Here is a 24,359-nt window from a genome sequence, read left to right as displayed (position 1 = left end):
GTGGTTGTAAGTTTCAGAAGTAAAGAGCCTTACTGAATTTCTGCAATGCAGCTTGTAGATGGTGCAAATAGTTGCCACTGTATATTGTGCTAGAGGGAATGAAAGTTGAAGATGTTGGATGGATTCCAATAAAGTGGGCTGCATTGCCCTGGTTGATGTTGAGTTTCTTGAAGGTTGTCAAAGTGGCACTCTTCAAGGTAAGTGAAGAGTATCTCACCACAATCTGAACTTGTGCCTTGTAGATGATAGACAGCTTTGGGGAGTCAGATGATAAGTTACTTGCCATGCACGTTCTAGCCTCTGTCTTGCTCTTCTAAGTACAGTATGTATTTGGCTACTCCAGTTCAGCTTATGATCAATGATAACCTCCAGGATGTTGATGGAGGAAGATTCAGCAATGGTAAAGTCATTGAATGTTAAGGGGGGAATGGTTAGATTCTCTGTCATTGGATATGATCATTGTTTGGCACTTGCCATGGGACAAATGTTGCTTACCACTTACCACCCCAGTCTGGATGTGGTTCAGGTATTATTGCTTGATCATGCAATGCTTCTGGGATGGTTTGTAGTGTAGTAATAATGCAACAGGACTAATAACCCAGAACTCCAAACTTATGTTTTGGGCACATGGCTTAAAATCGCACTATGGCAAATGGTGAAATTTGAAGTTAATTTTTAAAATAAAGCTAGTCTAATGGCCTCCAAAATCGTAAAAACCCATCTAGTTTACCAATGTATTTTAAGGAAGGAAGACTGTCACCCTTACCAGATCTGGACCATATGTGACTCAAGGTGCACAATGTTGGTTGACTTTTCACTCCTGTTTGGGTAATTAAGAATGGGAAATAAATGCTGGACCAGCCAGAAAACTCCCATACCTCATGAGTGAATAAAAAAAAGCATCTGAGGAGTCTCGAATGGCACTAAATATTGTGCAATTATCTGCAAATATTTCAAATTCCTACATAATGAGAATGAGAACTAAGCAACTGAAAATGCTTGGTCCTAGGACACAACCTTGAGAAACTCCTGCAGTGAAGTCCAATGACTTTTAAGAAACACAAGCATTTGTTCTTGATATGACTGCATGCAGTGAAGAGTACATGAAGTCATACCCAGCTTCCCACTGTGTCAACTTTTGCTGAGGCTTCTTGATACTTAGTCAAATGTTACCTTGAGATCATGAACAGTCACCTGTACCTTACCTCTTGAGTTCAGCTATTTATGCTTATTGTGACTAAGACTCAAATTTGGTCAGGTGTTGAGTGGCCCGAATGGACAGCAAACTGTGTGTCAATGAGCAGGTAATGATTAAGAAAGTGCTGCTTGATAACACTGTTAATAGCACTTTTGTCATTTTGATTATTGGAAGTAGACTGATCAGATAACAATTGGTGAGGTTTGATTTGCCTTGCTTTTCGTGGACAGACATATCTAGGAAAGTTTCATAATCTTTGTTAGCTTGGCTTGCAGCTTATTGTTAAAGCACAAGTCTTCGACCTGGTCAGGACCCATAGCCTTTGCTTCCAGTTTTTCTCTTCATAGATTGTGGAATGAATCAAATCGGCTGAAGACTGCCATTTTTGATGCTGGGGACCTCAGGAAGAGCACAAGCTGGATCATTGGCTGAAAATAGTTGCAAATGCTTCAGCTTATGTCTTATAAAGATCTGTTAGTCTCTCTTATCATTGAGGTTGGGATATTCACGAAGCTGCCGCCTCTCCCTATTAGTTGTTCACCTGTCCACCATGAGTCGTAACTGAATATGGTAGGACTGCAGAGTCTAGATCTGATCCATTGATCATGGTATTGCTTTGCATAGACTTTTGCAAGTAGTGTTGTGCTATTGCTTTACCAAGTTGTCACCTGATATTCAGGTATGCCTAACTTTGCTCCTGGCATGCACACCTGCACTAAAGTTGATCCAATGGCTTGATGGGAATGATAGAGTTAGAAATATGTTGGGCCAATGAAGTTACACATTGAGGTTAAATAAAATTCTGCCATTGCTGATAGCCCTCAACGCCTCATGGATTCATGGTTTTAAGTTTGCTAGGTCTGTTCAAACTCTAGCCCATTTAGCACAGTGGTAGTGGCATATAATGAAAAAATATTCTAAATGTGAAGGCCAGTCTTCTGCACCACAAGAAATGTGTGTTCATCAGACCTACAAGTACTGTCATGGTCAGGTGCCTCTCCATGGGCTAAATTGCTGAGGACCAGTTTCAGTAAGTTTTTTTTCCTCTTGTTGGTTCCCTTACTATGTAGCAGACACAGCCTAATGGCTATTATCTTTAAGAGTTGACCAGATTCGGTTGGTCATGTTACTACCAATTCATGCTTGATAATAGACAGTGAAGTCCCCAAAGGATGCCATCCTTAGAAAAAGTATACAATAATAAGACACTTAGAAATAGTAATGGTATTACAAGAAGTCAACAGCGATTTATGAAAAACAAATTATGTTTGACAAACTTATTGGAATTTTTAAGGTTGTAACTTGATGAGGGAGAACCATTGAATGTGGAGTATTTTTATTTTCAGAAAGCTTTTGCTAGGTTTTTTAAATTCATTTGGAGAGTGTGGGTGTCACTGACTGGGCCATCAATTATTGACCATGCCTAGTTGCCCTTGAAAAGGTGGTGATGAGATGCCTACTTGAATTGCTGCAGTCCAGTTGCTGTGGCTGGACCTCCAATGTCTTTGGGCAGAATGCTCCAGGATTTTGACCCAATGACACTGAATGAAGAGTGATATATTTCCAAATCAGGATAGTGAGTAGTTTGGAGAGGAACTTTCAGGTGCTGTTTTTCTCATTCATCTAATGTATCACATAGGACATTATTGTTCAAAATCAAAACATATGGGATTGATGGTAATATCTCTCATGGACTGAGAATTGGTTAGCAGAAAAGAAACAAAATAGGAATTTTTGATGTGGAAGGTGATGACAAGTGAGGTGCCATAGGGATGAGTGCTTGGGCCCTAGTTATTCACAATATATATTTTAATGATTTGGATGAAGGAATCAAGTGTAATATTTTCAAGTTCACTGACAACACAAAATTAAGTGGAAATGTGAGTGGTGAGGAGGACGTAAAGAGGCCTTTCAGTGATTTAGACAAGTTGAATGACTAGACAGATACATGGCAGATGCAGTATTTAAATATGAAGTTGTCCCTTTCAGTAAGAAACTGTGATAGATTGAGAAAGTTTGATGTATAAAATGACATGCATCCTTTCATACCTATCATTGAAAGCAAGCAGGCACATGCAGCAACCAGTTAGGAAGACACATAATAAATTGGCTATCATTGTAGGAGAATTTGACTACAGGATCAAGGAAATCTTACTGTAGATGTGTATGGCATTGGTTACGCCACTCATAGAGTATTCTGTGTGGTTTTGGCCTCCTTATCTAAGAAAAGTGGGAGTGCAGTGAAGATTCACCAGAATGATTCCTGGAATGGCAGGTTTGTCTTTTGAGGAATGATCGGGTCAACTTGACCTGTACTCACTGAAGTCTTGAAATATGAACAAAAATCTCACTTAAACATAACTTTTGCCAGAGCTGGACAGACGGGACATAGAGGTGATGTTTCTGCTGGCCGGGGTCCAGAACAATGGATCGTAATGTGGGGATGCGTAGTCGATCATTTCAGACTGTAATGAGGAAGAATTTCTTCATTCAGCATGGTGAAGCTGTGGAATTCTCCTGCATAGAAGGCTGCGAATGTGAATTCACTGAATATATTTATGAAAGAAATAGATTTCTAGAAGCCAACAATTTTATGGATAATAGGACAAGGAGACACCTGGCTTTGAGATGGATGTGTAATTCTGTTGAATGGCAAAATGATTGGGTGAGCTGAATTGCCTAGTCCTGCTCCTATTTTCTTTTGTTTCTATGCAGAGTGTGTTCTGTGCACTTGCCACAGTTGGTGCTTCTTGCAATGTTTCTGTCAAATCCCCTCTTAGCCTTCTGCTTTCCAATGAGAACAGACCCAAGTCTCTCAGCCTTTTCTCATAAGACCTTCCCTCCAGATCAGACAACATCCTGGTTAATCTCCTCTGCATCTTTTCTAATGCTTCCACATCCTTCCCGAAATATGAGGACCAGAACTGTACACAATATTCCAAGTGTGGCCGCACTAATGTTTTGTATAGTTGCAGCATCATATTGTGGCTCCGGAACTCAATCCCTCTACGAATGAAACCTAACACCGTGTGCCTTTTTAACAGCACTATCTACCAGGGTGTCAACTTTCAGGGACCTATGTACATGGACTCCAAGATCCCTCTGCACATCCACACTACCAAGAATCTTTCCATTGACCCAGTATTCTGCCTTCCTGTTATTCTTCCCAAAGTGCATCACCTTAGGTAAATTGGCCATGCTAAATTGCCCTTAGTGTTAGGTAATAAGGGGTAAATGTAGGGGTATGGGTGGGTTAGGTAATAAGGGGTAAATGTAGGGGTATGGGTGGGTTGCGCTTCGGCGGGTCGGTGTGGACTTGTTGGGCCGAAGGACCTGTTTCCACACTGTAAGTAATCTAATCTAATCTAATCTAATCTAAAAAACCTCACATTTAGCTGCATTGAACTCCATTTGCCACCTCTTAGCCCAATTCTGCAGTTTATCCAAATTTACTAGCCCATCCACCTACGCCTGCATTTAAGTCATTTATAAAAATTACAAACAGCAGTGGTCCCAAAACAGATCCTTGTGGCATACCACTAGTAACCAGACTCCAGGCTGAATATTTTCCATCAACCACCACTCACTGCCTTCTTTCAGAAAGCCAGTTTGTAATCCAAACTGCTAAATCACCCTCAATTCCATGCCTCTGCATTTTCTCCAACAGCCTACCATGTGGAACCTTATCAAAGGCTTTACTGAAGTCCACGTATATCACGTCAACTGCCCTGCCCTCATCCACATGCTTTGTCACCTTCTCAAAAAACTCAATGAGGTTTGTGAGACACGACCTGCCTTTGACGAAACCATATTGACTATCTGAAATCACATTGTTGCTTGCTAGATGGTTATAAATCTTATCTCTTATAATCCTTTCCAAAATCTTTCCTACAACAGAAATAAGGCTCACTGGTCTATAATTACCTAGGTCAACTGTGCTACCCTTAAAAAGGGCACAATTTTTGCAATCTCCAGTAGACAATGACGACTCAAATATCAAAACCAAAGGCTCCACTATCTCCTCCCTAGCGTCCCAGAGAATCCTCGGATAAATCCCATCCGGCCCAGGGGACTTGTCTACTTTCACTCCTTTTAGAATTGATAATACCTGTACATAACTAACCTCGATACTTTCTAGTCTAATATCTCGTACCTCATTCTTCTCCTCTGCAAGATTCTCCTTTTCCTGAGTAAACACCGATGAGAAATGTTCGTTTAGCAGCTCTCCGATCTCCACACTGTCCACACTCAACTTCCCACTTCTGTCTTTGACTGGCCCTATTCATCTTTTTATTCCTCACATACCTATAGAAAGCTTTAGGGTTCTTCTTTATTCTATTTACTAAACACTGCTCGTGTCCTCTCCTGCTCTTCTTAACTCTCTCTTTAAATCCTTCCTAGCTGATCTGTAACTCTCCATCGCCTCATCTGTACCATCTTGCCTCATCAACACATAAACCTCCTCCTTCTTCTTAACAAGAGATGCAATTTCTGTAGTAAACCACAGTTCCCTTACCTTATCAATTCCTCCCTGCCTGACAGGGACATATCTATCAAGGACATGCAATATGTGTTCCTTAAACCAGCTCCACATTTCCATTGTCTGCATCTCCTGCATTTTGCTTCCCCATTCTATGCATCCTAATTCTTGCCTAATCGCATTATAATTGCCCTTGCCCCATTGATAACTCTTGCCCTGTGGTATGTACCTACCCCTTTCCATTGCTAAACTAAACATAACTGAATTATGGTCACTTTCTCCAAAGTGTTCACCTACAACTAAATCAAACACCTGGCCTGGTTCATTACCAAGCATCAGATCCAGTGTGCCTCCCCTCTTATCGGCCCTTCGACATACTGTGTCAGGAAACCCTCCTGTACACATTGGACAAAAACTGATCCATCTGACATACTAGAGTTATAGCATTTCCAGTCAATGCTGGGGATGTTAAAGTCCCCCATAATGACGACCCTGTTCATTTCACTCCTACCCAGCCTACCCAGACTAATTTTGCTAATCCTCTCTTCCACTGCCCTGGAACTCTGGGGGGACTATAAAAAACTCCAAGCAGTGTGACGTCTCTCCTGTTTCTAACCTCAGCCCACACTACCTCAGTAGTAGTCCTCATCAAACATTCTCTCAGTCACTGTTATACTATCCTTGACTAACAAGACCATGCCTCCCCCTCTTTTACCGCCTTGCCTGTTCTTAATGAAAGATCAAAACCCTGGAACCTGCAACATCCATTCCTCACCCTGTTCTATCCATGTCTCCGAAGTGGCCACAACATCGAAGTATCCAAGCTGCAAGCTCACCTACCTTATTTCAGATACTTCTGGCGTTGAAGTAGACACACTTCAAACCAGTTTGCTGTCTGCCAGCACATTCCAATATCATTTTTTACACTCATAGTTGGTGTGTCAGGTTTTCAGCCAGGGTTCATGGACTCTGGGTTTAAACTATGGGCAACTAGGGCTGTGTCTTGCCTGGGTGACTTATTCGGCGGGAATATACTGATGTCTTTTGACCAGTTGGTTCGGATATGTGAGTTGCCCAGTGGTGACCTCTTCCATTCTTTTTTCAAATTAGGAATTTCTTACAAAAAGAGACCACACGTCTAACTGGTTCTTATAGATCTGACACTGAGAAGAGGGTGCTGAGTACCGAGAACACACTTTCTGTCAGTAATGTCTATCACCTATTGGGAGAGGGTCCCTCGGGTGAGTCCAAAGAGCTCTGTAATGTATGGGAGAGAGAGCTGGACGTTGTGAGCTCTTCTAAAATATGGGAGGATATCTGGGAAAATGCAAGGAGGATATCAATTTGCAACAGGACCCATGTCTTGCAATTGAAGATTCTCCACAGTGTCCACTTGGTTCCAGACCGCCTTTCAAAATTTAAAGGGAGTATCTCCAATGTGTCCTAAATGCGAAATGAGTATGGGCACACTCACTCATTGTCTCTGGTCCTGCCACAGACTGCCGGCATACTGGAGTGCTGTGGTAGGCAAAATAGAGAGCATCTTAGGGTCAGAGATGGAGATGGATCCGGTATCTCTTCTTCTTGGCCTTGTTAATCTACTTCCATTAGATGCGCACAAAAAAGGCTTTTTAATATCCTCACTTATTGTGCAAGAAAGAACATTCTGGGCATGGGGGAGGTTGTGCTGATAGGCTGGTGTAAGCTAGTCATGGAACACATCCCTTTGGACTTTCTTACTAGTATGATGCACCTTAAAAATGAGAATTTTTATAAGACTAGCGGCCCTTTTTAGCCAACTCGGGTACACATTTGTCTGCCATACTAATAAAGGCCTTTATATAGTCATAACAATTCTGTTTAATGAATCTGGTATCCAGAGAGGAGGAACTACGAACACACGAATATGTATAAATTTATGCTCTTGATGGTCGAGGGCTATTACTTTGCTTTGTTGAGCTGTATTATATTATTACCGCCATCATGGGTTTTTTTTAGTTATCATTTATTTATTTATGTAATTAGTGGGTTTTTCTGTATTGGTTTGAATTGTTTGTATTGTATTTGTTGTAATGTCCAAAAACATTTTCTTCTGTTTTCAATAAAAATATATTTAAAAAAAAAAGAATTTAGAAATCTTGAACTCATGAAACACTGAGTTAAGAGGCAAGAACAGCACCATTGAATCATGCCCCATTTGATCATGGTTGGGTGGAAGGTGGGAGAACAGTTGTCAGGTAGCCTGTTCCGAAATCTTATAAAGAAAGGGAAGGCTGAGAGTCCAAGTCTGTTCCGGAGACTTGAGCAGGTCAAATGTAGTGTGTGGTATGGGAGTGCAACACTCCTGAAGATGCTGTCTCTCAGGTGAAATACTGTAGCAGAAGTTGACCATTTATCCCTTGGGCCTGCTCCACCATTCTAGATCATGGCTAATTATCCACTTCAAAACCATTTCCCACAGTATCCCCACATTTTTCATTATTATCTCAGGATCTAGTGATCTCTGTTTTGAACATATTCAGTGACTGTGCTTCCATGCCCCAGTGAGATAGACAATTCTAAAGATTCACTAATCTCTGAAAACTGAACCAAACTGTCAGTTCAGGAAGCGCAAGGTATTCTGTGGCATTATTTTGAGTAAGAGGAGGAGAATTCTCCTCATTGGTGTACGCAATATCTTTTCCTCCAGCGATATCACTACAAATGGCAGATTGCTGTTTGTAGGACTTTACCCTGCACATATTGGCTGACACAGCATAGCAATAAATGAGTGATATCTTTCAAATGCTGAGGATATGAATAGCACATCTTAAATGCAAATTTTCCAATGTTGCGGAATCAAAACTGGTGCTTAAAATTTATTTTTAAATCTGCAGAAGTTGTGCCTAATTTTTTATTTGCTTGCCCTGCAACAGTACCTTCCAATTAATTTTGACCAGGGGCAAAGTGGGGACTGCAGACGCTAGAAATTAGAGTCAAAAAGTATGGCGCTGGAAAAGCACAGCCAGTCAGGCAGCATCCAAGGAGCAGGAGAATCGACATTTTGAGCATAAGATCTTAATTTGACCACTGTGTATAATTTTGTAGTATCATTGTAAAATCTGGTCTACATGTATGTATGGTCACAGTTAATAATTATGCCAATAAAACACATTTTGACTAATGATAATGAGTTAGTGAGCAAGCTTATTGCTGGGCACACTTTTATATGCACATAAACAAGAAAGGTATCAGATTTTTATCCCCAGTGCTTGCTAAATTAACTGTTCTATGGTGGTTCAGTAATTAGGCAACTCCAAGTTGTGTCAATGTTCATGAAAATCAAAGACTGAAGATCAGCTTTGTTGACCATATCTGATCAGTATCCAGTCATCAATCCTGAGAATGTGTGCAAATATTGACATCAGATGAGGACAGAATCAGGCTGAGCCGAATGGCCTACTTCACTTTGTTTTAAAATTGAATTTATCTGATTCAAAATTTTGAAGCAACAGATTGCTACTTTTTTGGAAATGTTCACATTTTGCAATGTAAAAATTAGTTTGTGTTATAATGAATAGACTGGAGTGCATGTGTTGTTTAAATTGTTTTATATTTTCAGGTGTTGTGAACACGATCTCCAAACTCACAAAGTTATGTATTCTAAGACTTACCAGTGACAAGCTGTACTTTATCCTTTCTGACAAAGTGGCCAGTGGAGGTGTTGCAATGTGGTGTCAGCTGTTTCAGGTATGATCCATCTTGTGTATCGTGTGTGAGGTATCTTTTCGTTTTTTTTATTAATTTGGCCTAATTTTTCCAGAAGGTAGGAAACTCAGGAGTCACAGCCATTGGCTGCCCTTTGATTTGGCGATGACATCTACCCATGATTGCAAGTTTCTGCCATGGGTAGTTTTATGACTGAACAGGCCAACTCTCAACCCTCAGATCTTTGGGCACGTGGACAGGACACTTTATGAGGTGATGCAAACCTGAGTATAGAATATGCTTCAATTCTTTTCTTTCCCTGCATCATCATTAAGACATTTGAACTGAAAGATAACAGATTTAGAGTCATAGAGATGTACAGCACAGAAACAGATCCTTCGATCCAACTCATCCATGTTGACCAGATATCCAAAATTAATCTAGTCCCCTTTGTCAGCATTTGGCCCCTATCCCTCTAAACCCTTGCTATTCATATATCCATCCAGATCCCTTTTGAATGTTGTAATTGTGCCAATCTGCACTCCTTCCTCTGGCAGCTCATTCCATACGTGCACCACCCTTTGTGTGAAAACGTTGCCCATTAGGTCCCTTTTAAATCTTTCCCCTCTCACCCTAAACCTATGCCCTCTAGTTCTGGATTCTCCCACCCTGGGTTAAAGACCCTGTCTATTTACCTTAACCATGCCCCTCATGATTTTATAAACTTCCATAAGGTCACCCCTCAGCCTCTGACACTTCAGGGAAAACAGCCCCAGCCTATTCAGCCTCTCCCTATAGGTCAAACCCTCCAAACCTGGGAACATCCTTATAAATCTTTCTGAACCCTTTCAAGATGGACAAAGTGTATGTTTTGAACAATTGGCTGCATGCTCACCCCATTTATTAATATCAATGATATTTTGCTTCAAGGAGAATTTCGCAGTATCTTTGCAGCAGCATCTTTGACCTTCTCTGGAACGCTGGCCTTATAAGAGTTGAGAAATCAGTACCTGGCAGTAGAGATACTTTTTAGCTATCTAGTTACAGAGTCCAGTTCATCATAGTTAATTTGCAAGTTTTGTCTGAAGGTTTCAGGAAGAATATGAGCGTTTGTTTGACAGTCCTCCAATTGAAACCAGAGGATGCAGCTGAAGCATTGCTAGTGTAATTTCTGTACTATAGTTATATGCCACTGATACATGGTCCAGGTCTCATTGTGGCACAGAGTAATACAGCATGGAAACAGACCCTTCAGTCCAGCTGATCCATGCTGACCATGTCCCCAAACCAAACTAGTCCCAATTGCTGCTTTTGGCCTATATCTCTCCAAACCTTTCCTATTCCTGTATTTATCCAAATGTATTTTAAATATTGTAATTGTACCTGCATCTACCCCTCTGGCAGTTTGTTCCACATACAAACCACTCTGTGTAAAAATAATTGTCCCTCTTGGCTTTTTAAAAGTTTTCTCTTCTCCACTTAAAAATATGCCCCCTAGTTTTGAACTGCCCCACCCTAGGGAAAGACCCTTGCTATTCACCTTAACTGTGCCCCTCATGTTTCTATAAACTTCTATAAGGTCACAATTCAACTTTCTATGCTCCAGTGGAAAAAGCCAGTTTGTCCAGCCTATCCTTTTAACTGAAACCTTCCACTCCAGCACCATCCTGCTAAATCTCTTCTGAATCCTCTCCAGCTTAATAACATACTTCCTATAACTTGGAAACCAGAACTGGACACAGTTCTCCAGAAGGGGCCTCACCAATATCCTATATAACCTCAATATGACATCCCAATTCTATACTCAAAGGATTAAGCAATGAAGGCAAGCGTACTAAAGGCCTTCTTAACCATCCTGCCTACATGTGATGCAAATTTCAGTGAATTATGTATCTGAACCCCTACGTTTCTCTGTTATAAAACATTACCCAGGGCCCTATCATTAATAATCCAAATTAAAACTGTTCAGTACACAAAGACTTATGTTGACTTGCAGAGAGCTTGGTTGTCACATTCTCACTGCCATAGTTTGTAGAAAACTGAGCTGATCCAGAGTTGAATCTCTGTGTCAGAAGTGAGCTTTTGATGAGGTGGCTGTCATGATATGGGAAGTGCTTAACATATTCCAGGATTTCTTCTTCACTATATGTGGGAAGTGGGGATATTTGACCAATCATCTGTTTTAGCAACATTCATGGTCAGGCTGAATCTTTTGCATTCAACTTGAAGAGAACTTGCTGGTTCTATAGGAAGTTAGTCTGGGAATTAGTAATGGAGGATAAAGAGGTAGCAGATGAGTTGAACAAATATTTTGTATTGACCTTTACTCGAGAGGATGCAAGTAGCTTTCCAGAAATTGCTGTAAATCAGGAACTGAAAGAGAGGTGGAAACTCAAAACAATTGCAGTACTAGGGAAGTAGTTCCAAACCAATTGTTGGAAATGCAAGTTGACAAGTCTCCAGGATCTGATGGATATCATTCTGTGGTGTTAAAATAAATAGCTAATGAGATAGTTGATGTGTTGATGATAGTTTGCAGGGAGTGTTCCTTTAGATTGCAAAATAACTCACATAACTCCTTTATTATAAAAGGAGGGAGGCAGAAAGCAAGAAACTACAGGCCTATAACATCAGTCATAGGGAAAATATTAGAAGCTGTTATTACAGAAGTGACAGCAGGACATTTGGATAAGTACAAGGTAATCGAACATAGCCAACATGGTTTTGTCAAAGGAATATCATGTTTAAATTTATTAGAATTCTTTGAAGAAGCAATTTGTGCTGTAGCTAACGATGAACTGGTGGTTTATTGTATTTAGATCTCCAGAATGCATTTGATAAGGTAACATATCAAAGGTTATTGCAGAAATTAGCAGCTGATAGTGTAAAGGGGAACATCTTGACATGGATATGAAATTGACTGGCCAATAAAAAGCAGAGATTCGGAACTTTTTATTCTGGACTGGCAGGAAGACATGAGTGGTGTGCCACAGAAGGCTGGGGCCTCAACTGCTTACAATTTATATGGATGATATGGATGAAGGGACTGAGGGTATGGTAGCTAAACTTGCTGATGACACAAAGAAGATATGAAAGTGAGTTGTGAAATTAATATAAGGAGCCTACAAGGGATATACATAGGTTAAGTGAGTGATCAAAGATCTTACAAATGTAGTATAATGTAGCAGCATGTGAAATTGTCCATTTTGGCAGAAAGAATAAAAAAGAAATATATTATTTAAATGGCGAGAGATCTGGGTGTCCTAGTGCATGAATTATAAAAAGTTAGCATGCATGAAGAGACCATCAGGAAGTAATCAGAAAAGCTAATAGAATTATGTTTTATTACAAGAGGAATTGAAGCCAAGAGTTATGTTTCAGTTATTGAGAGCATTGAGGGACCGCGTCCGGAGTACTGTGTATAATATCAGCCACTGTAGTCAAGAAAGGATGTTAATGCATTGGAAGCAGTTCAGAGAAGGTTTACAAAATGAATACCTGAAGTGAGTAGATTTTCTTTTAAAGAAAGGCTAGACAGACTCGGCCTGTATTCTCTGAATTTAGAGTTGATTTAATTGAAAATTATAAGATCCTGAGAGGTCTTGACTTGGTGGGGGTTGAGAGAATGTTTCCTCATGCCTGAGAACCTAAGTGATAGTTTAAAATAAGAAATTGCCTACTTAAGACTGAGATGAGGACTTTTTTATTTCTCTCTCAGATGGTTGAGAATCTTTGGCATTCTCTCCCTCAAAAGGCAGTGGATGCAGAGTCTTTAATTATTTTTAAGGCAGATATAGATAGATTCTTGATTACCCAAGGGGGCATAAGATTATTGGAGATATGCAGAATGTCGAGTTGAGGTTAAAATCAGATCAGCCATGATCTTATTGAATGGCAAAGCAGACTCAAAGGGCTGAATGGCCTACTCTTGTTCCTTATTTGAATGTTTATCATAAGATTGTCTTGCAAATCTAGCGTAGAGTAATGCTGCAGTTACTTGTAAGCTATAGATCATGTTTCTGTTTCCATTGTGGGATGTGGGCATTGCTGAAAGGGCCAACATATGTTTTTCGGCCATTTCAGAAGGCAGCTAAAAGTCAAACACATTACTGTGTGCCTGGAGTCACATGGGGTGACTTTACAGCAGTTTATAAGATTGTGTGGCATGAGACATGGTGAATAGCAAAGTTTTTTTTCCCCCAGGTTTGGGGAGTTCAAAACTAGAAGGCATAATTTTAAGGTGATTGGAGAATTTTTTTAAAGGAGCTTTAGGCAATTTTTTCAAACAGAGGGTGGTTCATGTATGGAATGAACTGCCAGAGGAAATGGTAGATGCAGGTATAGTTATAACATTTAAAAGACATTTGGACAGGTACATGAATAGGAAGGCTTTAGAGGGCTATGGGCCAAATACAGGGCAAAAGTGAGGACTGCAGATGCTGGAAACCAGAGTTTAGATCAGTGGTGCTGGAAAAGCACAGCAGGTCAGGCAGCATCCGAGGAGCAGGAAAATTCCTGATGAAGGGCTTTTGCCCGAAGCATTGATTTTCATGCTCCTCGGATGCTGCCTGACCTGCTGTGCTTTTCCAGCACCACTCTGATCTAAACTATGGGCCAAATACAGGCAAATGGAGCTGGTTTAGTTTGGGAAATTTGGTCAGCGGGGACGAGTTGGACTGAAGGGTCCGTTTCTGTACCGTATGGCTCTATTTAGGCCATTCAGGTATTCCTCTGAAGAATTTTCGAGAGCCAGACAATTGATTATAGAGTCATAACTGGGGCTAGATCAGATTTATTAATTTAATTCAAATTTGATTTGAACTCATTGTCCCGATGATAAGCCTGCGCCTCTAAGTTGCTTGTCCAGTGACATTACCACAATGCTCTCATCTCCCTTTTATATCGATTTTAGATTAATTCCTTTAATAAAAGCAATATACTGCGGGTGCTAGAAATCTCAAACAAACTCAAGAGAATGCTAGAGAAACTCTGTTTCTCTCCCCACTAATGCTGCCAGACATGCAGAGTTAACATCTCGAGCTCTTTGAGCACTCCTGAAGAAGAATCATGCTGAAGTCAAAACATTAACTCTGTTTCTCTCTCCACAGATGTTGTCAGACCTACTGAGTTTCTCTAGCATCTTTTGTGTTAGCTTTTGTACTCAGATTTTGTACATTGTGCTTCTGTTTAAAAAGCCGAGGATTCCATTTGTGTAATTAGCTGCTTTATTAACCTGTCCTGCCAGCTTCAAAGTTTTGTGTGCACATTAAGCCTTTTCCTTTCTCTCATGCTACCTTGTTGATGATGTAATGTGGTAGATTTGGTTTATTGGAACTCCTAACTGCGAGTCACAGTTCACAAAGCCTATCCTTTGGTCAGAGGGCATTGCAAAAGTACAGTTGTAGTTAGGTTCACATTCGATTAGTGACATATCAAGATTACTCCTGCATTGTGTGAAATTTAATGTATGATCTGTTCAATCCAACAGGGGAATTTTTTTGATGAATTTCAGATTGAAGGAGTATCAGCAGAACATAATGAAATTTACCTGGAACTCATGCCTGAAAACCTATCAAGGTCCTTGAAAACAGCTCAGAATGCCAAAACTGTAAAAATTAAGTTGACAATGAAGCATTGTCCGTGTATCACCATTGCTGTAGAACTGGTAAGAGCAGTTGTGCTTGCAGTTTTCATCAAGTGTCAAACTTACCATTCATTGATTTAACACTATCTAAATCATGGTGAAAACATTATTCCATTCCGCTTTTCTGAGGAATTACAAAGATGGATACTCTTCCTTAGTCCATGAATCTCTTCACATTTCACGTCATTCTTAGCTAAACTCCTCTTGTGGTACTTATATTGTGCAAGTAGTTTGGTGCTTTGGATATGTGGATTGGGACTAGGTAACTAAATTCCTGAAACCACCACATCCACAGGAAAAAAATTGTAAAATCGCTAATATCTGCTTGTCCAAGCTCATTAGACCTTAGCTACAACACTATTACTATCTAAAACAAGTAAATAGTTATAAAACAAATTATGCTGAAGATTTGATTGCCTGGTAAAACGCCATTTCATTTTATTTCTTTTTTAAGGAGGTTGGTGTTTGTGAGTTGAAATGCTGATTATTAATTAATTGGACAGAATAAGGTTATTGCAAATGATTCTGCCAGCTATTAATCGAAAGAGGACTGAATAAATGAGTGAGTTTATACTGTAACATTTTTGATGGAGAGAAGAGAGAAAAAGCAGAGCAAACAAAGAGGAACAGAAACTTGCTGACTGAAAGGGAGATAGTAATAAAGAACACCTGCATGACGATATTTGGAAGAGAGAAATTGGAGGGAAGATAAGGTTTGCAAAAAGAATTCAAGTGCAAAAGATCAGAGATGCAAATACAGCAAAAGAAAAATGCTGACCATTAAGACAAAGCAAAAGCAGGCACAGAGGAAGGCACGCAAAGCTAGAGAAGAAAGCTTGGGGGATTACAGAATTACAATCACGGGTAAGAAGAAAGAAGCACAGGGAGATTTAGTGTTATAATCTATGAAACTAGAAAGTTTGGATTTATAGAACTTCTAGCTTTACAAGCAAAGTGTGCATTGTTTTATAAAATCTGCGAATAGAATTGTTAAAAATAAAACCCATTGTAGAATTGCAGATGTAAATCAAAAACTCGCTTTCTGCAGTTTGTTTGTAAAGCTTGTTGTAACTTTGTTTCCTGCTCTCACAGCCCTCCCTCTCCAGCCACAATCGTATTGTTACACATGACATTCCCATTAGCATCATTCCCAGAAAGCTTTGGAATGATTTTGAAGAACCCAGTGTTCCAGATTTCGATGTAAGTGATAATTTTACAATGAGTTTCTTTGTGTTGGTTTTAGAGTCATAGAGTCTTAGAGCTGTACAGCATTGAAACAGACCATTCAGTTCAAATTGTCCATGCTAAACAGATATCCTAAATTAATCTAATCCTACTTGTCAACATTTGGCCCCTACCCCTCTAAACCCTTCCCGTTCATATGCCCATCCAGATGCTTTTTAAATATTGTGATTGTACCAGCCTCCACCACTTTCTCTGGCAGTTCATTCCATAAACACACCACACTGTGTGAAAAAGGTGCCCCTTAGGTGCATTTTAAATCTTGCCCCTCTCACTGTAACCATATGCCTTCTAGTTTTGGACTCTGCTACCCTGGGAAAGAGACCTTGGCTATTCATCCTAACTATGACCTTTGTGATACCCTAGGAAAAACAACCCCAGCCTATTCAGCTTCTCTCTATAGCTTAAACCATCCAATCCTGGCAACATCCTTGTAAATATTTTTCTGAACAATTTCAACTTTCATAACATCCTTCCTATAGAAAGGAGACCAGAATTGAATGTAGTATTCCAAAAGTGGCCTAAACAATATCCTGGAAAGCCACAATATGACCTCCAAACTCCCATACTCTATATACTGACCAATAAAGGCAAGTATGCCAAATGCCTTCACTATCCTGCCTATGTGTGCCTCTACTTTTGAGGAGTTATGAACCTACTATCCAAGGTCTCTTTGTTCAACAACACTACCCGTTACCTTACCATTAAGTGTATAAGTCCTTCCCTGGTTTGCTTTTTCAAAATGCAGCACCTCACATTTATCTAAATTAAACTGCATCTCCCATTCCTCGACCCACCGGCCCATCTGATCAAGGTCCCATTGTACTCTGAGGTAACCTTCTTCGCATTCCACTACACCTCTAATATTGGTGTTATCTGCAAACTTACTAGCCATACCTCTTATGTTTTCATCCAACTCATTTATAAAAATATCAAACAGCAGTGGACATAGCACCAAACCTTATGGCCACCCCTGGTCACAGGCCTCCAATCTGAAAAGCAGCCATCCACCACCACCCTCTGTCTCCTTCGAGCCAGTTCTGTGTCTAAATGGTTAGTTCCCCCGTATTCCATGTGATCTAATTTTGCTAACTAGTCTACATGAGGAACCTTGTCAAAAGCCTTACTGAAGTCCATATAAATCACAACCACAGCTGTGTTTTCATTTATCCTCTTTGTTACTTCTTCAAAAAACTAAATTGAATTAATTAGACACGATTTCCCATGCACAAAGCCATGTTGACTATCCCTACTCAGTCCTTGCCTTTCCACAGACTGTAAATCCTGTCCCCCAGGCTTCCCTCCAACAACATGACCACCACTGATGTCAGGCTGACCGGTCTATAGTTCTCTGGCTTTTCCTTACCACCTTTCTTAAATAGTGCCATCACATTAGCAAACCTCCAGTCTTCCAGCACCTCACTTGTGGCTGATGATACAACACCTCAGCCCAGCAATTACTTCCCTAGCTTCCTGTAGAGTTCTAGGGTACACCTGATTGGGTCCCAGGGATTTATCCGCCTTTATGCATTTTAGGACATCCAGTACCACCACCTCTGTAATATGGACATTTTTCAAGATTGCTATTTATTTCCCCAAGCTTCCATATCCTTCTCCACAGTAAACACTGATGCAAAATACTCATTTAGTATCTCTCTCATCTCCTGTTAAAGTTGTGGAAGTACACTTTTACCACACTTCAGTTTATTTCATTACATAATGAACAATACTTTTGCCAGTACTAGAGTTTTTCCTTTTGTTTAATTAAAAGTGACTCAGTAGATGGGAGCATGAGGAAATTGTTTGCACATGCATCTGAAGGTTTTTATTATGCACCTTTGAATACTTCCTAATTTGTGGATTCATTCCATTCTCTCTCCTCCTAACCAAAATCTACATACTGTACCAGTTCCAAATATGCCCTAAACACTGTTGAACTAGCATAGTACTAATCAGAACAAATTAAATTTGAGGTGGTGTGAGTAGATTGTTCAGTCCTTTTAAAGCATTTCCATTATTTGTGGCTGATCTGAATCTCAACCTCATTTATGTGCCTTTGAGTGGTATGTGTTTGTTTGAAAATCTCCTAGCAACCTGATCTTGGACTTCATATCTTTCCCAGAGCAGTGACTTTTGACTGAAGGTGTATTTGGTGTTTGAGCATGCAGTATGTTAATTGCTTCCCATTAAGCATTGGTGAATGAGAGAATACTTCTTACTCAGAAACAAATCACAGGTATTTGATTGTTTTCCAAAAGACACAAAAGGGTGACTTCAAAACTTCAGAAAGAGTTTACTTGTATCTTTTTAGAGCAGGGAAAAAGTAAGGACTGCAGATGCTGGAGAACAGAGTTGAAAAGTGTGATGCTGGAAAAGCACAGCAGGTCAGGCAGCATCCAAGGAGCAAGAAAATCGACATTTCGGGCATAAGCCCTTTATCAGGAATGTTGTGGGGGGGAAGGTGCTGAGAGAAAAATAGGAGGGTGAGGGTGGAGGGAAGGTATCTGGGAAGGTGATAGGTAGATTTAAGTGGGGGTGATGGTGATAGGTCAAAGTGGAGGTGGAGCGGATAGGTAGGAAGGAAGATGAACAAGTAGGACAGTTCAAGAGGGCCGTGCCGAGTTGGAGGTTGGATCTGGGATGGGGTGGGGAGGGTGGCGAGGGGAGTTAAGGAAACTGGTGAAATCAATGTTGGTTGAAGGGTCCCGAAGTTGAAAATGAGGCATTCTTCCTTCTGTCATTGGATGGCTTGGATTTGGCGATGGAGGTGGCCTTAGCAGTGTGGGAGGGGGAGTTGAAGTGGTCCGCCTCCCCTACCCTCCTGTTTAATTCTCAGGCCCCTTCTCTCTCCAAACCCCCCCCAAAAAAACCATTCCTGATGAAGAGCTTATGGCTAAAACATCAATTCTCCTGCTCCTCAGATGCTGCCTGACCTGCTGTGCTTTTCCAATGCCACACTTCGACTCTTTTTAGAGCTGGGAAGCTGTTTGCAAGAATAAGAGACTAGTATATTCCATTAAGTAAAAGTATTACAAATAATTTTAGATTGGCTTGCAAAAATGTAAAAACTACAGTTGAAGATATACTATTCAATGATGATGAATTACAAAAATGCTGAATTACAATGAAAAATATACCAAAGTAGAATATAGAGATTAACAGGATAAGAAAAATATTCCCACTTGCCTTGGATGAGAACAGCTCTAATAACACTAAAGAAACACATCCACAAACATAAGTCCCTCCACCACAGCAATAGTGTATACAGTTTACAAGATGCACTGCACAAATTCATGAAAGCTCTTCAGATAACACCTTCCAAGCCAGCAACCATTACCATCTGGAAAGATGGGGCAGTAGATGCATTGGAACTCCACCATTTGCACATTCCACGTTGTGGAGAATTCCAAGCTGATTTGTAAATATATCACCATTCTTCTACTGTCACTGTGTCAAAAGCCTGGAGTTCCATTCCTAACAGCACTCTGGGTGTACTGACACTAAATGGACTGCAGTGGTTCAAAAAGGTAGTTCACCACCACCTTTTCCAGGGAAATCAGTCATAGAATCCAAACCTTATGGAAACAGGCCATTCAACCCAACAAGTCCACACTGACTGTCCAAAGAGCGTCCCACCCAGGCCCATCCCCCACCCCCTATATTTTGCATGGTTAACACACTTAAGGAGAAAAAGAGGTCTGCAGGTACTGGAGATCAGAGTCGGGAGTGTGGTGCTGGAAAAGCACAGCAGGTCAGGCAACATCCAAGGTGATAGGTAGATGAAGACAGGGGTGAAAGTGATAGATCAGAGAAGAAGGTGAAGTGGATAGGTGAGAAGGAAGATGGACAGGTCAAGAAGGTGGTGCCAAGTTGGAGTCTTGGGACTGGAATAAGGTGGGGGAAGGGGAAATGAGGAAACTCGTGAAATCCACATTGATTCACCCCCTTCATGTGTGGTTGCAGGGTCCCAAGGTGGAAGATGAGGCGTTCTTCCTCCAAGCATCAGGTGGTTAGGGTTTTGTGATGGAGGAGGCCCAGGACCTGCATGTCCTTGGTGGAATGGGAGGGGCAGTAATTTAGAATCGCCAATACATCTATTTTGCACATCTTTGGACTGTGGGAGGAAACCAGAGCACCAGAGAAAACCCAGACAGACACAGGGAGAATGTGCAAACTCCACACAAACAGTCACCTAAGTTGAACCGGGTGTCTGGAACTGTGAGGCAATACTGAGCACCATGCCATCCCACATGGAGGAATAGGCAATAAATGCTGCCCTGTCAGTGAAACCACTTCCCGGAAGAAATAAAACAAAAGCTAAAATGAGGAAAATAAATAAAAAGCATTAATAAGAACCTTGAAGTACTTCACAAGTACATATATAAAAAGAGATTGTGCAAGTAAAATGGGACCTGTGAAAGGAGAGAATTTTTACCTTCTCAATAATGATCAAATGTTGGCAGATATATTTAATACTGATATCTCTTTAGTGAGGAAAATGATGTAGGAATGGATATCAATCATGATGTGATTGAAGGTTAGATTAGTAATGTCATGCTGGATGAAAGGAAAATTGATATGTTAGTAAGCTAAAGGAAGATGAGTTACCAGGAAGACCATCGGACCATAAAACAAATGATAAGAACTAGACCAGTCAGCCTATTGAGTCTGCTGTGCCATTGAATGAGGTCATGGCTGATCTGATAATCCTTAATCATTGAGATATCTCTAGAAATACTCTGGGTCAAAATTGAACTGACCTCAAATTAAAGTTTGTCATGCTGTTTAGTGTAGAGTGCTGAAGGATTGGCAGGTGAGCAGCCCAGTACCCATTTTCAGAATGTGTCACAGCACTAATAAGATTCATACCTGTGTTTGGGAAATTTTAGTTAACCTAATTAAGGATAATATTACTTTACATACAGATTTAAAGGAAATAATGAAACAGCATGGACCAACTCCGCTTCATGAACCTCTGAAGTATTTGAGGTGATAATGGACAAGCTAAATGGAGGGGGAAGGTGTGGTGGATCTAGTAAATATAGACACACAACGGAAGAAGGTCCTGCGAGAAGATAAGGAAATGGAGTTAGGAAACAGATCACAGAGAAAAATGAGAGTAGAAATTGAGAGCAAACTTTCAGGGCAGGTGGAATTGGGTAATGGTATTCCGGATTGTTCAGTCCTGGTGTCATCTGTTAACAATGAATAAGAACAGAAAATTGTATTTTTATAGTTGCTTTAACATACTAAATTGCACCAAGATGCCAAAAAGGAATATTATAAAATAATATGTGGCACCAAGCAACATCAATTCTGTGGAGAATTGAGTAAAAGCTTGGTTAAAAGGGTGGGTTTTTAAGGAGCATCTTAAAGGAGGATGGAAGGGTAATTTTAGGGAAGGAACACCCGAAATATTTTGAACCTATAGTCTTCATGCTGGGGGGATTTTCAAAGGATAAAATCTGAAACTAACTGGAGAGTGCATCATATTCAGTCACAGAAGCCTCAGTTGTTTCCAAAGGTTGTGTAACATACTTCATAGTTTTCACATTTTTAGTGCTTACTGTAATTGAATAGAAGTGTTATTATCATAATTCAAGCTACTGTTTGTATTTTTAAACCTGCTTATCATTGGATTTTAAAGGTCAGTATTTATTTACCAGTACTGAAGATCATGAAGAGTGTTGTGGAAAGAATGAAGAATCTTGCTAATCATATTGTAAGTTTGTATCTTGAAAACTGTATTAAAACTTTTCTCCATTTGTTGAATCTATCATTATCTTAATTGCTGAGGATAGTATAAGTAACATTCTTGAGGTATTTCATTTTTTTGTAAGTACACATGATAAATAAGGGGTTTTGGGTTGGCCATTTAGGACTGAGTTGAGGCAAAATATTTACAAATCTTTGGTATTCTCTAAACCCCAGAGCTTGTGTAGCTTGCCATTAAGCACATTAAAGACTATAACTGATAGGATTTGTCCACTAAGGGTTTAATAGATGTGGAGATAGAGTGAAAATATTGTTGTGATGTAGAAGTACAGGCAATATCTTACTATATGATGGAGCAAGTACGTTGAAATAGGATTAGATGGAAGCTATTTGACCTCTTGTTGTTAAAGTACAGATTTGAGATGGCCCAGGGAATCCCTTATGTACTCAGACCTGTAAGCCTCTCTCTCTTGGTTCGTCCCAGAAATCGTACTCTTTGGAAGTCTGGAATGAGAAACCTCTTATAGATAGATTAGTTTAATTTTAGTCCTCCCCTTTATTTACCAATAGCATCACTATTACAAAATAACACTGATACCTGTAAGCTAAACTAACTAGGTTCTAATAACCTAGGAGAGTAGGGTAGCCACTCTTCAAGTGCCCCAGTGGCTTCCTGTATACAAAAGTTTACAAAAACATTGCATGTTCTTTATTAGACAGACAACAGTGAAAGACAATAATTCATAAGGAAGAAAAATTAAGTATACACAGACCTGTCAATTGACTAATCACTCCTACAGGCCCTAAGCCATTCATCAGGTGGGAAAAACATACCCAGTCAAGTTAGGCACCTGCTAGCAAGATAAACTCCTATCATAAAGTGGTACCAGTCTGAGCTAATTGGAGAGTTCGTACAGCTTGCACAGCTCACATGTCAGATACAGTTGTTTTACAAAATGGCTTCTTAGCAAGGAGGGCAGACTTTTGACCATAAAATGGCTTCCTGACACATTGTGCCAGAATCTCTTCAATTTTAGGCCTAGAATAATTTCTAAGCTAGAAGTAGAGTCCTGCTTTTTAAGCACTGAATCATTCTGTACCTGAGGCTGAGCTGTTACTGTAAGGTTGCATTTAAACTAATTCATTAGTCTTTAAATTAAACATGCTGTTTTTTTTCAGGGTTGTGATTCAAATTCAAATAAGACATAAGATCTGATTAGTTAGAATTGACAGTGGGGCAGTCTGTAAGGTCTGTAGAGTGGTCTACAAAAACAGCAAGTAAGTTCAAGCTTCATAAGTATTACCTTTTACAGAGTTTGTATTTAATAACCGGTAATGGCTGCTCAATATCATCATAAAGTCCCAAAATGCAGTTAAATTCAATCCATAGCAGGTAAGCACGAAGAGTTAATTTTCTAGTGGCTTCAACAGCCTCAGCACTAAAATGTTCTCTCTCTCTCTAGTGTCCTTTTGAACTCTCAAGTCAGGGTCTTGTAACAGCAAAGATGTTTTTTTCTGTGTCTGCCCTGCTTGCAAGGGGTAATAAGAATCCATTATAATTGACAGGATCTGACCATCAATTACAAGGCTTTTGATAGTACCGAGTTTTGTTTCAGGGTCAGAATCAAACACACTCATTAATTTCATAAGGGAATGGCTCTGAATGTTATCACTTAGTGTCCTGTTCACACAGATTCACTGATGCTAAGACAAATGTCTTTAATTGCCTTAGAGCATCCTGTTATCACTTGGTGAGCGCACATGTCCCTATCTTCTGCATTCCTTGAGTTCCTCCCTTTTTCTAAGCCTTCCTGCCTGTCTATTTTCTAGTGTGCAGGAAATGTATTTTATAATTCAGCATTACATTTTAGTCTAAATGCTTAAAGACAAGTTTTAAGGCTATAGACTTTCTCATTGTGGCCTACTGTGCCATTCAATAAGATTGTTAACACTGCTTTCCTGCCTACCCAATAACCTTTTTCTCTCTTGAATGAAAGATTTATTGAGTGCACCTTTGGAATATTTTTAGTGATATAGCCTCCGCTGCTCACTAGAGATAAGAATTCCAACACAAACAACTTTCTGAGAGAGGTTCCTTCTCCTTTCCATAAGAAATGAAGAGTTTCTCATTTTTAACACCATGCACCTGCCCCCAGTTCTAGACGTCTCCATAAGTGCAAACATTCTCTCAGCATCTATCATGCCAAATCTCTTGAAACATTATATATTTCAATAAGTTCACCTCTCATTCTTCTAAAATTGAATGGGAATAGATCTAATTTGCTCAAGCTCTTCCCTTGAAGAAGAAGCCTTTTATTTCAGATTTAGCCTAGTGAATCTTCTCCTATAAAAGGACATCTCTTCTTAGTATTTGACCAAATTTATTTGCAGTA

General features: G+C 39.9%; 1 protein-coding gene across 2 annotated transcripts in view; it reads left to right on the top strand.

The window, feature by feature from the left end:
• hus1 (HUS1 checkpoint clamp component) overlaps positions 1 to 24,359 on the top strand; it is a 42,955-nt gene that overhangs the window by 1,841 nt on the left and 16,755 nt on the right. Inside the window, exons 2-6 of one of the 2 annotated variants that reach the window (XM_087987320.1) lie at positions 6,789 to 6,919; positions 9,280 to 9,407; positions 14,854 to 15,030; positions 16,102 to 16,209; positions 21,899 to 21,973. In XM_087987320.1, the coding sequence (XP_087843446.1) occupies positions 6,789 to 6,919; positions 9,280 to 9,407; positions 14,854 to 15,030; positions 16,102 to 16,209; positions 21,899 to 21,973 (619 nt within the window). The remainder of the gene's footprint in view (positions 1 to 6,788; positions 6,920 to 9,279; positions 9,408 to 14,853; positions 15,031 to 16,101; positions 16,210 to 21,898; positions 21,974 to 24,359) is intronic. The other variant, XM_043690274.2, reaches the window with a different exon arrangement.

Source organism: Chiloscyllium plagiosum, unplaced genomic scaffold, assembly GCF_037043375.1.
Source record: "Chiloscyllium plagiosum isolate Xiang-an unplaced genomic scaffold, Cpla_swu_hap1 HiC_scaffold_5, whole genome shotgun sequence".
Lineage (NCBI taxonomy): Eukaryota > Metazoa > Chordata > Chondrichthyes > Orectolobiformes > Hemiscylliidae > Chiloscyllium > Chiloscyllium plagiosum.
This window is presented reverse-complemented; position numbering and strand designations above follow the sequence as displayed.